Below are 13,530 nucleotides of genomic sequence, written 5' to 3' on the forward strand. Positions count from 1 at the left end.
GACAGATCAGTAAAAGATTTGATGGAATTAATAATTTAATGACCAATAATTAAATTTAACTTTCAAAATCCTATTTGATAAAAATAATTTGGTAAAAATAACAAATGTGATACTATTGATGATACCCCTCCTCCCCCAAATATTGGGGTTGTTCAGAGAGGAAGCTAAGATTGCTGGTCAATATGTGGTGATGATTAAGACAAAGGAGGTCAATATGTTTAGAATTAGTTTACGGTCATTTTTAGAAGTGGCAATGAGTTTTGTGAGAGTTCACAATAGTTAGGAACAGTTTACAGACCATCTTGGGTTTGCGACGGTTGATGACAGAGTTAAGGATAGTGTCCAGTTGAGGACAATTGTGAAGTGGACACAGTTGAACGCAAGCTGTGGCTCAGTGCAGATGGGGAAATGAATTAATCAGTTGACTGATGCCCATAGTCTTAATACTTAAGATTTTAGCCCTAAGAGAATTAAGTCTGTCACAAACACCACCGGAATGCAACCGATATTTTCAGAATGTGTTGAGGGTTTGTGTTTTGTTTTTATTTTTCTATATATATGAACCCCTGTGCATCCCACTCGGCAGCTGCCAATGTGAGAGAACATGACATGGTCAGAAGAGAAGACAAAGAAAACCACGGAAACAATGTTGGGGTCAGCGGCGATGTTGTCAAGCAGGTTAGCATGTGATATTCACAAGAAAAAAAAAAAAAATGAAAGTAAAAAAACTTTTAGCTATTACTGGCTAGATACAGCTAGTGAGACATAAAGGAACACAGAAAATGAAAAGAGACGCTAGAGAAATATATAAAGAAAAACATGATCTATGTGATTTATTGATCTATTTACAACTGAGAAATCTAATATAAAAATTTATTTTGTGAAATTGAAAAAAGTTGGACCTAAATAGCATTTTACTTGAGATGTCACACTTTGATTCTGACTAGCAAATTTTCATTTGTTGTTGTGCCATATTATTAACTAGCTCTGATCATATTGGCTTGCCTTTTTGAGAGGCGGATCCTGATCACTCGACAAACCTAGGTCTCCTTATCACAACTCCAGTTTCGACTGTATAGCCACAAAGGTTGCCGCCGTCGTCATCGTCATCATCGTCATCATCATCACCATCATTACTAGCAGCATAATAATGTATTTGCTACAGTTTATTTTTTAAAAATTATGTAGTCTCATCTCGACAATTCGTAATTTGAAATATTAAAGTAATTCCAAAGCAACAACTTATGTTATATTTTAACAGCACACTTAATAGTTATTTCTTTTTCTGTATAAGTTTAAAAAAATATGCAACCCGAAAGTCAAATTACATCACTGCAATAAGATAGATACAGATAGTTGAATATAAATTTTATATTTTTAAGGTCAAACCTGGTGCATTTTTCTTGCAAAACTTTATTTTTGTGTCACCAAAGCGTTTGTTTTTTTATCATCTGGATTTCTTATTTGTTATGATCTGTAATTGATTCTAATGAAGAGCAGATAGTTTTAAAGGTAATGTTTATCTTTTTATTTTTCCAGCCGTCATTAAAAAGTGGTGATAATAAATCTCAAAGTGAGAGAGAAAGTTTGTTAATTATCAAACAAATCACGAAATCTTGTCCAAACTGCAACGTGAAGACGGAGAAAAATGGTAAGATGATCTTTAGTTGTTATATTTCGAAAAGGAAAAATATGGAATCCTCTTACTTTAAAATATCTTCATACTTTCTCTCTTTTTCTCTCTTTTTTCTTTCTCTCTCTTTTTTTTTTTTTCTCTCTCTCTCTCTTTCTTTCTCTCTCTCTCTTTTTTCTCTCTCTTTCTTTTACCTTTTCCTTTTTTTCTCTCTCTTTTTTCTCTCTGTTTTTCCCTCTCTCTCCATCTATTTTTCTCTCTCTTTTCTTTCACTCTTTTTTCTCTTTTTCTTTTTTTCTTCCTCTCTTTCTTTCTCTTTTGCTCTCTAATTTCACACTTGTTTTTTTTTTCTTTCATTTTCATTCACTCTCTCTTTTGTTCATTACTTGTTTTTTTTTAAGTCTTGTTTATGTTTCTCTTTCTTTGCTTTCTTTCTGTATTATTTGGATTATTGTTGTCATCTTAAGTGTTATTCTTATAACGATTCAACCAATGTAACCAACAACCTTCTCAAAGTGTATCATGTTGAATTTTGGAATCTTCTGTTGAACTCCAGAATCTGTACGGCATTTTGAACAAAACCCTTTATTTAATCCACAAGGAAAGCCATGACCGGATAGAAGTTCAAGAAATTTGTAATTGTATTCTTAGTATTGTTGGCACTAAGAAATGAACCTTCAACCTCAAGAAGAGTGTCACTTAGACCTCAATTTTATTTAGTACAGAATGGAACGATAAATTTGTTGTCCTAAAGAAAACAATATTGCAGCTTTGTTTTAAAACTTTTATTGAAAAAATCAATTCAGGTAACTTGATTATGTAGTAGAGCTGACATCTATTCAATGTAGCCGCCTTCAGCCTCAATCACCACCTCAATACAGGTCCAGAACTGGAAGCATGCCTTTTCTACAAGCGCCAGTGGGAGCTCAGTGAATACTTTGTGGATGGCGGCAATCAAGCTGGCTTTAGTGTTGTGGGAGATCATATTGGTGATGTTCTCAACGTATGACCAAACGAAGTAGTCTAGCGTGTTCAGATCAGGGGAGGAGGGGGGCAGTGAGAAAAAGGTATAAAGTTATAGCACTCCTTCTCAAGCCAAGCCTGGGTCTCTTTGGACTTTTGGACCAGCGCCGAGTCCTGCTGCCACACCCAGGGTCTGCCAGCAGCCACCTGATTGTACCAGGGAATCTGCACATCCAGGTACATTTTGGTGCTCACTTTAAAGTCGACTTCAAAGATGTGAGGTGGCATGATGTGGCCCTCACTTGAAACCACACCAAAGACCATAACTGTGGCTGGAAACTTTGTTGAATCATCTGGATTTGCATTTTGAAGATGTTAACAATGGTCCTGTTATCATAACTTGGGTTGGTAGAGAGCATGAGTTATACAGCAACGTATCTCTGATCTCACTCATTAAACATTGTGTCACTTTCAGACATGATAGAAGGCTCCTATTGCTCTTGGGATTTGTACACAACTGGCCAACTAGTAGATGGTCTGCAACAAAAAAAAAAACGGTTTTATCAGACAGAAATGGAATCATGTTGTCTTTTCTAAGGTGATAATTTTATCATTCCATCCTGTACCCAATAGGTTCTTTCATATAGTTTTCCGAGTTTACCAGAAGGATTCTAGAATTCAGCAAGATACACCTGAAGAAAATGTGATGTTACATCAGCTGAGATGTTGTGAGAATAACACTCAAGATGAGAGCACAATTCTCAATAATACAAATAATCAATCCTTATCTAAAAACAATTCAGAAGCATTTTTTCTTTCTATTTGATTCTCCTTCTCTCTCTCTGTTAATTTTTGTAGTGATATACAAATTAAGTATAATTTACATATGAGAAGATAGCTCATATTTATAAACCGACACCAACTAGAACAGGTGGTTGTTGAATGCTTGCTTAGCGTTATACACGACATATCAATGGCATTGCTGATAGAATACTCTCTAGTCTTTGGAGACCCGGAATACAGAGATACGTGGATTCATTGCTTCGCTGTTAATGCAAAAAGTTCAAAGACAACAAAAAATGAGTAGAGGAGAATGAAATCACTGACTTGTTCATGGCTAACACTGGTTGTGAATATTGCTACAATGGTTTTCCCTCGAAAACTAGAAGAAATGACTTTTGAAGAAATATCAAACAGAAATGGAATCATGTTGTCTTTTCTAAGGTGATAATTTTATTGTTCCATTCTGTACTTTATCCTTTACTCAATAAGTTCTTTCATATAGTTTTCTGAAGGATTCTAGAATTCAGCAAGATACACCTGAAGAAAATATGATGTTACATCAGCTGAAATAAAATAGGGGTGAATCATAAAGTTTGTGCCAACTCGTACCCTATTCTGAATGTGGAAGTAGCTTTACATAAACTTGCCGGAATGAAAGTATTTTCGAAGATAGACCTAAAATCAGCTTACCACCTAATACCCATAGATGGAAATTTTAAAGAGGTGATGACGATAAACACACCTATAGGCCTGTTAAGGTGGAAAAGGATGCCATACGGCATAAAAACGGCAAGAGCAATTTTTCAAAAAGCTATTGAAAAAGTAATAGGAAATGTTGAAAATACCATCTGTTATCAAGACGATATATGTGTTGGAGATTTAAATGAAGATGATTTAAGGAAAAAAAAATAAACTGAAAATATACTAAGAGAATCGGCTAAGAGACGCTGGCATGACAGTAAATACAAAAACGTGTGTAACCAACAGTAATGAAATATCATTTTTGGATTACTCAATATCAAAGGAAGGGATCTATCCAGATGAAGCGCTAATAGAGGAAATTCTAAAAGTGGCTACACCAAAAAATAAAAAGGAGTTGGAGTCTTTCTTGAGTTTGGTAAATTTTTATAGAAAATATGTACCAAAATATAATGAGTTGACAGAACCATTTGTGAAGTTAAAAAAAAATGTGGAATTCATTTGGTTAGAACACCAACAGAAAACCTTTGAAAACTTAAAACAGATTCTAGCGAAAAAGCCAATAGTACAAATCTTTGACCCTAAGAAGGACATAACTCTAACTACTGACGCTAGTGAATATTCCGTATCCGATATTTTGTCACAAGATGCTCATCCCATAATCTACTTATTGAGGAGATTAACAACGACTGAACACAATTATTCTAATATAGAAAGAGAGGCACTAGCCATAGTGTGGACAACGGATAGAGCAAGACAGTTCTTGATGGGAAAAAATTCTTGTTGAAAAGTAATCACAGACCACTGGAATTTATTTTCAACCCAAGAAAAGAACTACCGAAAGTTACAACGTCCAGAATATTATGTTGGGCGATCAGACTGATGGCATTCGATTTTGACGTTGAGTATGTTAAAGGGAATATGATACCACACGTTGATTCCTTATCTAGATTGAGGCTTTATAGAGAGGATAAGGACAAAAATGACGAGAAATTTGAAAACACATTCCTGCACCTTGTAGAAACCGATGTAATATCTGTAGATAAAATGGCTACTGAAACTACAAATGACTCAGTATTAAACAGAATAGTGTTGAGGATAAGAGAATCACTGGGGAAATTGTTCAATGGCTGAAAAACCATTCAAAGAAATAAGACATAAACTGAGTATAGAAAACGGGGCAATATGTAATGGAGACTTGGTAGTTCCCCCAGAAACACAAAGGAGACAGGTTATAAAAAGTGTATACAATGATGTACATTGTGGAATGGCAGCTATGCAAAGAAGATTAAAATTGAAAGCATGGTGGCTGCGGTACTCAAGAGATGTAGAGGACTATGTAAAAAGATGCACAAAATGCATAGAACTCAGGAATTTCAAGCAAAAGAAAATAGATGTGTGGCCTCGAGAAGCAGAATCGTGGAGCAGAGTACACATGGATCATGCCTATGCCAATTAGATAGGACTATCCTTAATATTAATAGACGCATATTCAGGTTGGTCTGAAGTGGTGAGAGTACCTGATAAAAGAAGTACCACTGTAAAGCAAATATTAAGCGTAATATTTTCAAGAAATGGGATACCGAGAACATTGGTGACGGATAATGCATCAGAATTTGCGGATGCTGATTTGCATAAATGGTTAAGAAAAATAGGATGCAGACCTTACAAGACCCCTCCCTACCACCATCAAAGTAACGGGATAGCGGAAAGGGTGGTGCAGACGGCAAAGAAGGGCATAAAAACATGCGTGCAACAGAAGGAGAAAATCAATGCTTTCCTACCAAGATTATTACTAAGTTATAGAACAATTCTGCATGCAAGCAGGCCAGAAAGTCCATCTGCCTTAATGGGCAGATATTTAAGATCCCCTTTGACTATGTCATATGCCACAAATCAAAAGATGTGGTACAAAAGAAATAGGAATACGGAAGCCAAGACAGCAGAATTTATTATGCAGAAAAGACATAATACTGCAATATTAAATAAAGAAAATGGGAACAGTGTTCTAGCTCATGCTGACCAAATAAGATGCCAAGGAGAACAATCGGATGAGGAAATACTTTCAGAGCTGCCCATTAGTGACATAACTGAAGAGTTACTGCAGAATGAGACTGCGGAGCAAGAAGTAGAGAGAGACGAGTTAGAAGAGGAAGAAATAGAATGGGACAAAGCAGAAGAGGAAGATCAGTATATTGAGGAGGAACATTGCGATTATAGGGAAAGATGTGATAGATCTAGATCTCTAAGGAAAAGGAAAGAGATAAAGGAAGATGTTCAGGAGGGCACAAGAAGAAGTACAAGAAGTACTCGCAGCTTAAAGCCCCTCCATCATAGTGAGATGCAGTGATATGCAAATTAAGTATAATTTACATATGAGTAGATGGCTCATATTTGTAAACTGACACTAACTAGAACAGGTGGTTGTTGAACGCTTGCTTAGCGTTATACACAACATATCAATTTTCTTTCTCTCTCTTTTCATTCAAAGATTTATGCAATGCTTTTTTTTCCAACTGTCTTTGCAGGTGGTTGTAACCATATGTACTGCTCGAGATGTGACAATGAATGGTGTTGGATTTGTGTGAAACCTTGGGATCGAAATTGCATGGCCGACCACTGGTTGGACTGATATTTTCTTTACATTGATTTCAATTTAACTCGGTGCTAAGTAAAAATTAAGCCACAGTTTTTGACAGAGAACATGTTCAATGAAGTATGTTAATTTAAGAATAACCTCTGATTATTGAAGATTCTGGCGAACGTAATAAGTCTTAATCTTGATTGATGAGTTGCAGATATTTGATCTCCTTCTTAGGATTAATGCGATCAAGGAGATTCAAGGTGTGTACCTGACTGAATCAGGTGAAGTGCCCTTTGAAAATCTTAACAAGTGTACTGAAATTAGCAAGCACCAAGCACGTGCAGGGATGATAAGGTCAGAAATGCCTATCTCTGTTCTCTACTAATACACAGCAAACGCACTGTCTCATAATTTGTAATGACAGAATGCGCTTGATCTGGTCCATGACTTAAACCAATTCCATATCCTCTGTCCATTCAACAACGGACATATAAGTTGTGGCACCAGTGAATTCCAAGATTAGCCGGACATGGAATGCCTTAAGAGAAATGTATTAAGTGAAATAGCTCATTAATCACATCAATTCCAAGGAGATCAAATTCCAGCAACCGTCTGTCTACAACCATGGTTTCAACATTCACGAACTGAATTTGTTTGACGATCCATGTCTGCCACAAAATTTTTATCTGAATCTAGTAGGGTTACCTGGAGTTGCTAAGATTACGGGTCATCACTGGATTGATTAAATTAAGTGCATTAATGATAGAATGTGTAAATGTTTTCAGATTAAATATTTGACAAAATTATAATGGCGCAACAAATTTATATTGATATAAACAATATTTAGTCAAATGCATGTCTCATTTATTGGAGATGAGTTGAAATATATATTTGATTAATTTTTCTCTCCTTGAAACGCATGCTCAACTTTATATATAGAGATATAGACAGCATATAAGGTGTTTACAAAAATTTCCTTATTTATAATCTATATTAGCTGTTCTAACTGGTGGAGACATAGACTGGGTGAGGGCCTAGAGAAAAATAATAAAAATTATAGTTATGTTTAGTCTATTTTAATTAGGCGAGAAGCATACAATCACAGGCTCACTACATGGCAGTTTTATGAATAAAGTCAATGTAGTTGGTCAAAGGGAATTAAAATGAAAACATTAGGATCAACTGTTATTCAGATGTGGTATTTTGAACTTTGAAGTCTCAAAATATGTTTTATAAAAGTAGTGTTTTTATGTTATTGCATTTGTTATTTAAATAAATATTTGATTAGTAGTATTAAACAATAATAATGTATCAATTATATAGATTACTTGACTTTAGTTTATATCTGCACTGTTCTGATATACATTTTAAAACCTTAAAAGCAGGACACCACCAATTGCAATCTTGGCTGCATACAGCATTTGATTACAATAAACATTTTAAATAACAGCACATGAAATAGATTGTATAATTGCAAAAGATATACTAATATTTATTTGAGAACGAATATAATTTTTTATGTGATAACAAAATTAGATAGTGAAATGTGTTTTCAACTTTTACTATATACATCTGCTGCAGAAAAATGCTGGAAGAGATTGATATAAATTAAAATATCTATAATTATGGCTTACCTGTCTGTCTGTTCAGATATGTAATTATCATGATTTGTTTGTAATGTTTCTTTGAGCCTTTTCATTTTTCACTATCATCTCAATTTAATCCTTAACAACAATTATTGCATAAACATTTACACTATTATGATTTTTGACTACAAAGATCCATGGATAGTGGATAGAGTATTTGGTAAAATTCAGTTGTAAAAACTATACTCTTTTGGAGATTTTCAGTGTGGGGCGACACTCAAAATACAATTGCGAACTACTTAGGATTTCTGCCCAGTCATGGCTGGAGGAATGATGGCATACTGCGCCCGTGGATTAAATAAAAGGTTTTGTTTGAAATTCTAGACAGATTCCTGAATTTAAGGAAATACATCTGAAGAAGGTCAGAGATTACATCAACTGAAACATTGTTCAAATAATAATTATGATGAGAACAGTAGTTTGAAAAAGCAAAATAATGCTGGTATTTACATGAATACAACATTAATATAAATCAAAATAATGCTGGTATTTACATGAATACAACATTAATATACAAATCAAATCCTGTTAAATATTTCATCTGAAATTTCACCAAAAAATCCATTAATTCCTTTTTTACCATTATTTTTTTATTCATTGAATTCCATCTTAAAATTTTCTATGCTATACTAGTGTTTATAAAGTAATTTGTTCCAAAAATATATTTCTTGATATATATATTTTATAACTTACTACCTAGCTCTACCTACATATTGAGCACTATTGAAGTAAATACTTAAAGTTTATGCATAAATTTATACTTTCATATATTAATTTATGTGATTAAATGAAGTAGTTATATATATATATATATATATATATATATATATATATATATATATATATAAATAAAACACAATTCGATAATAGATCTGATTTTTGAAATCTGACTTAACCTTCCAGATCAAAGAAAAATATTAAAAAATGTCCATCATATTTTGAAACTGCATTCATTATTTTGACAGTTTCAATTAAATTACCTATAAATCCTTTCTCTAGTAAAGTAACTAATCCTAATTTTCTTATCTTATAACTGATTGATTTATTAGTTTTATTGCTATTTTTTTGTATGCCTTTCAGTCTAAATATTACATTCTAATTTTCATGTCTAAATACAACATTCTATATGATGTCTTATAAAAATTATAAATATGTTTAAAACATCATTTAGCTCCCTTGAAATAATGTTTCTACTCATCCATCAAATCATTCGTATTACTTCTGATACTATAGACAAAATCTAATTGTTAGCTTTAAATGTATCATAAAACCAATTCTCAAGTTGCATTCTTCATTTACTTTGATTTCTCCGTTTAATATATATTCAACTTTATTATTCCTTGATTAAACATGTAGTATTTTATTTTTTTCTGTTAACTTTTAATTTATAAATATATCTTCAATATGATAATCTATTTTAGATCCATCTGTTATTTTTTATTGATTTATATAGTCTAGACAACTTGAAACCAAAACTATATACCAATATAAAACTATTTCTCTCAAGTAAAATTTGACAAAGAATCTAATGGTGCTATTAATTATCTATATATTAGGGTATTTTCTACCAACGTTTTGCCAAATATCCATAAACAACAAAGATAAGCTTTTACTTTATTTTATTTATAAATTGAAATCGAAAATTATTGTGATGATATATGAAAGTGAAATGCACAACATTGATGATGCCTGCTAGACTATATATAAAAGTTGATCCTCACTTGTGAATCAACTTAAAAGATGTCCCATATTTGATATTTGGAAATGGCACTAACCCTATGCAGGCTTAACTGGCTTCCTCTAAATTTCATACTCCATGGGAGTATGAAATTAACAAGCGGTCTCCAGTCACATGTGTATCCTTGTTAGGGGAGATGACAGTGTTAGGTTTTTGCAACTCTTGCAAGGGGATGTCGACGTCCTCCTACATATGGTGCCTAGAATTCCCAAATTGTTCACCCATTTGGTACTGACTCGGCTCAATGTTGCTTAACTTTGGTGATCTAACAGGAGCCGGTGTGTCAATGTGATTATACCATACATATTTGATACTGTTCTAACATAACTCTTCTTTCTGCAAAAATAAGAGTCATATCTGGTTGACTTAACATTCTGGCATGCATTTCTAAAGAAAAGAAAAATGATAAATTTCGTTTTCCGAAAAAGGTTTGTCAGCTTTTTGCTTCTGGATCTTTGCTTTTTGATTCTCAAAAGGTATTCAAAGAAATCTGATTTATACTATAACAAATAAGAGCATAAGTCAGTTGTGAGACTGTACATCTTTGACAACGTAAGGACGGGTCAAAGGCTTATCTGGATCTTACATCTCCATATTATGTGATTTATTTTTAAAGTTATGCCACGTATATATACGGATATCTCAAAACTTATCTAATCAAGCTGGAAGTTTTTATGGTATTTAAAAAAAAATTTTTTTAATGGAAATTGCTTCAGACAAAGCATGGCATGCAACCACTTGATGTAAGGAGCTAAAAAGATACTACTTGAAGGTTAAAAACTTGCCAATATATATAGGTTGTTGAAAATCCATGGATTAAGGAAATTAAAATAACCCCTTCTCTATATTCCTTTTGTCAAACAATAAATTCTTAAATCGAATATATGTCTCTGTATGTTGTTTTTTTAGAATTTAAAATTTAACCACGAAACTTATATATATATATTCAATAAAGAGTTAGCTTTGTAATAATAAATACAAAATCTACATGAATTAAGATGTTCTTAAGCGCATATATATATAAACCACCAGACAAGGTTCATTTCTCCTTAATTCTGTGAGACCAACATTCATTTTTTTTTTATATGTATAGCTCATTTAATTTTTTAGTCTCTCTGTCAATACCTTTTTTTTATTTTTTACTATATATTAAACTCAGCAAATTTTGTAATCTTGTATGTTTGTTTGTTTCCGTGTGCACTCAATTAGATCAAAAATGGATGACATCATTCACTTAACTAGGATAAAGATACTAAAAATAGATCCTTTATGATGTCACCAATACTGACGTAACAAAAGGATGACATAGTTTATTAAAAAAAAAAAACACAACATTCACAATCTATGACTTGAAGTTGGTTAATAAAAATTGATATTATTTGAAAACTGAAACCTTTTTATTCGTCTGTTTGTTTGCACATTGAAAAGCAATGCATATAAAATCGTCTCTTTGGTGATACTTTATAACAATTTTGATATATAAGTGATAACTTTTTTTTTTTTCTCCTGTAAAAATCAAGAATTTTCTTGGTCTTGAAAAATTTGATCAGTCAATCATAAAGTCAGAAAGTTGAAGAACACGTTTTATTTTCAATGTATTTTAATCATTCCAGTTTTTAGTGAATAACTATTTAGTAATGATACACATGTGCAACGCAGATGTTTAAAACCTGAATTTGAAAACAAAACAGAATTCATTAAAAATATAATACTGTAGAACCATGCTTAGGATTGAGTTTATTATTCTATCATAAGCTAAGCCATCCTGACTTGGTGTTGCTGAAGACTATGCTTTCATTTGTGTTTTGTATGTATTAAATCTGTCGGTTATTAAGTCTTCAAATATAGTTTTAGTTATTTATATTTTCAAACAGAAACAGACAGCAGTAGGTCTAATGAAATATTTATTTGTCAGATTCAATGCTATCTCTGTTAAAATATATTTTTTTATTAGATGAGATCGGAGACAGATTAAGCAATTTTTATTTTTTCTATGATTTATAAAGTAAAATTTAATTCTTATGCTATTGTATGCTTTTTGAACTATTCGTTTCAATCTGTTAACGAACAACTGCTTGGTAATGGTAAAGAGTATTCAACATGGGTATTGAAAATCTAAATTTCAAAGTAAATTTCTTCGGTCGTCCCATGAATGCAATTCATTAAAAATGTAATAATTTAGAACAGTGTTTCTCAACCTTTCCATCTTTGTAACACTTAAATTACATGTTTCACAAAACCGCTGTGTGTATGTATGTATGTATGTATGTATGTATGTATATATAAAACCTCTCCTCCTACTCCCTTTCTTTACTACACCTTCCTCCAAATCTCTATTGTCAGCATCCACAAACCATACCCCCTACCCTTTCTTCCAGAGTGTAAATCACACTCAGGTATATTTTTTATATACAAAATGAATCAACCTTGAGTTTCGTTTCAATAGCATTTCCTTTCTCGGTCTAATGAGGTTGATCTCTCTAAATTGAGATTCCACTGAAACACGTATGCACATATGTAACCAATAATATTTGTATAATAAACAGACTACATATCTGATCTGTTCTTCATTGAGCACTCTTTAGTAATCACACAGGTTTCAGTGGATTTACATCTAGGAAACTAGTCTATGTAACCATTATATATATATATATATATATATATATATATATATATATTTATTAAATTGTACAGAAGTTCAAAAAAACATTGGTACCGTCGGTTTCAAGCCCAACATAAAGGGGACCAGTTAATGGTAAATCATAAATAATGTTAGGCTCTTGTCAGCCATGTTGTTCTTTTTTTTTTTGGAGAAACAACATGGCTGACAAGAGCCTAGCATTATTTACGATTTACCAATAACTGGTCCCCATTATGTTGGTCTTGAAACCGACGGTACCAATGTTTTTCTGAAATTCTGTACAATTAAATAAATAAATAAGTATTAAGCTCTTATATCGAAAAAGTTTTTCTTTTTAATCGAGCACTTTGTTGGAATTCTTACCCATAAAAACAGTAAACATATATATATATATATATATATATATATATATATATATATATATATATATATATATATATATACCCATCTTTCTCATTTTATCTTTATCATAGGTCCCATGATAAATATTATATATATATATATATATATATATATATACAAGAAAACATAGTCAGCATTGCCTGGAAATCATAATAGTAATAATAAAGTAGCATATCTGGAAAGTGGTATTTTATAATAGTGCTCAATATACTAGATAGAACAAGAGTGTTTGAACGTAGCATTGCCCAGGAGAAAGCACTTCTTTGTTTTTTATTATTGTATTGAAGAGTAAACAATGTAAATGGCGTTGTCAGGCTGCCATAAGTATCATATCTGCTAAGTGGTATACGTTAGTCAATCTATATGAGGTAACATCCACTGAGTGATTAATGAAGGGAGATTCACACTGCCGCAGTACAAGCATAACTATTCCCAATGATT

The 13,530-nt window shown here is 32.4% G+C and overlaps 1 protein-coding gene across 1 annotated transcript in view; it reads left to right on the forward strand.

The window, feature by feature from the left end:
* Positions 1 to 7,716, forward strand: part of LOC145303504 (E3 ubiquitin-protein ligase parkin-like) — a 72,410-nt gene extending 64,694 nt beyond the window's left edge. Inside the window, exons 9-10 of the mRNA XM_080144937.1 lie at positions 1,540 to 1,651; positions 6,607 to 7,716. Coding sequence (XP_080001063.1) covers positions 1,540 to 1,651; positions 6,607 to 6,710 — 216 coding nt within the window. The 3' untranslated portion in view covers positions 6,711 to 7,716. The remainder of the gene's footprint in view (positions 1 to 1,539; positions 1,652 to 6,606) is intronic.
* The last annotated feature ends 5,814 nt before the right edge of the window (positions 7,717 to 13,530 follow it).

The sequence above is a fragment of the Euprymna scolopes genome, chromosome 19 (assembly GCF_053919585.1).
Source record: "Euprymna scolopes isolate OS-2025 chromosome 19, ASM5391958v1, whole genome shotgun sequence".
Taxonomy (NCBI): Eukaryota; Metazoa; Mollusca; class Cephalopoda; order Sepiida; family Sepiolidae; genus Euprymna; species Euprymna scolopes.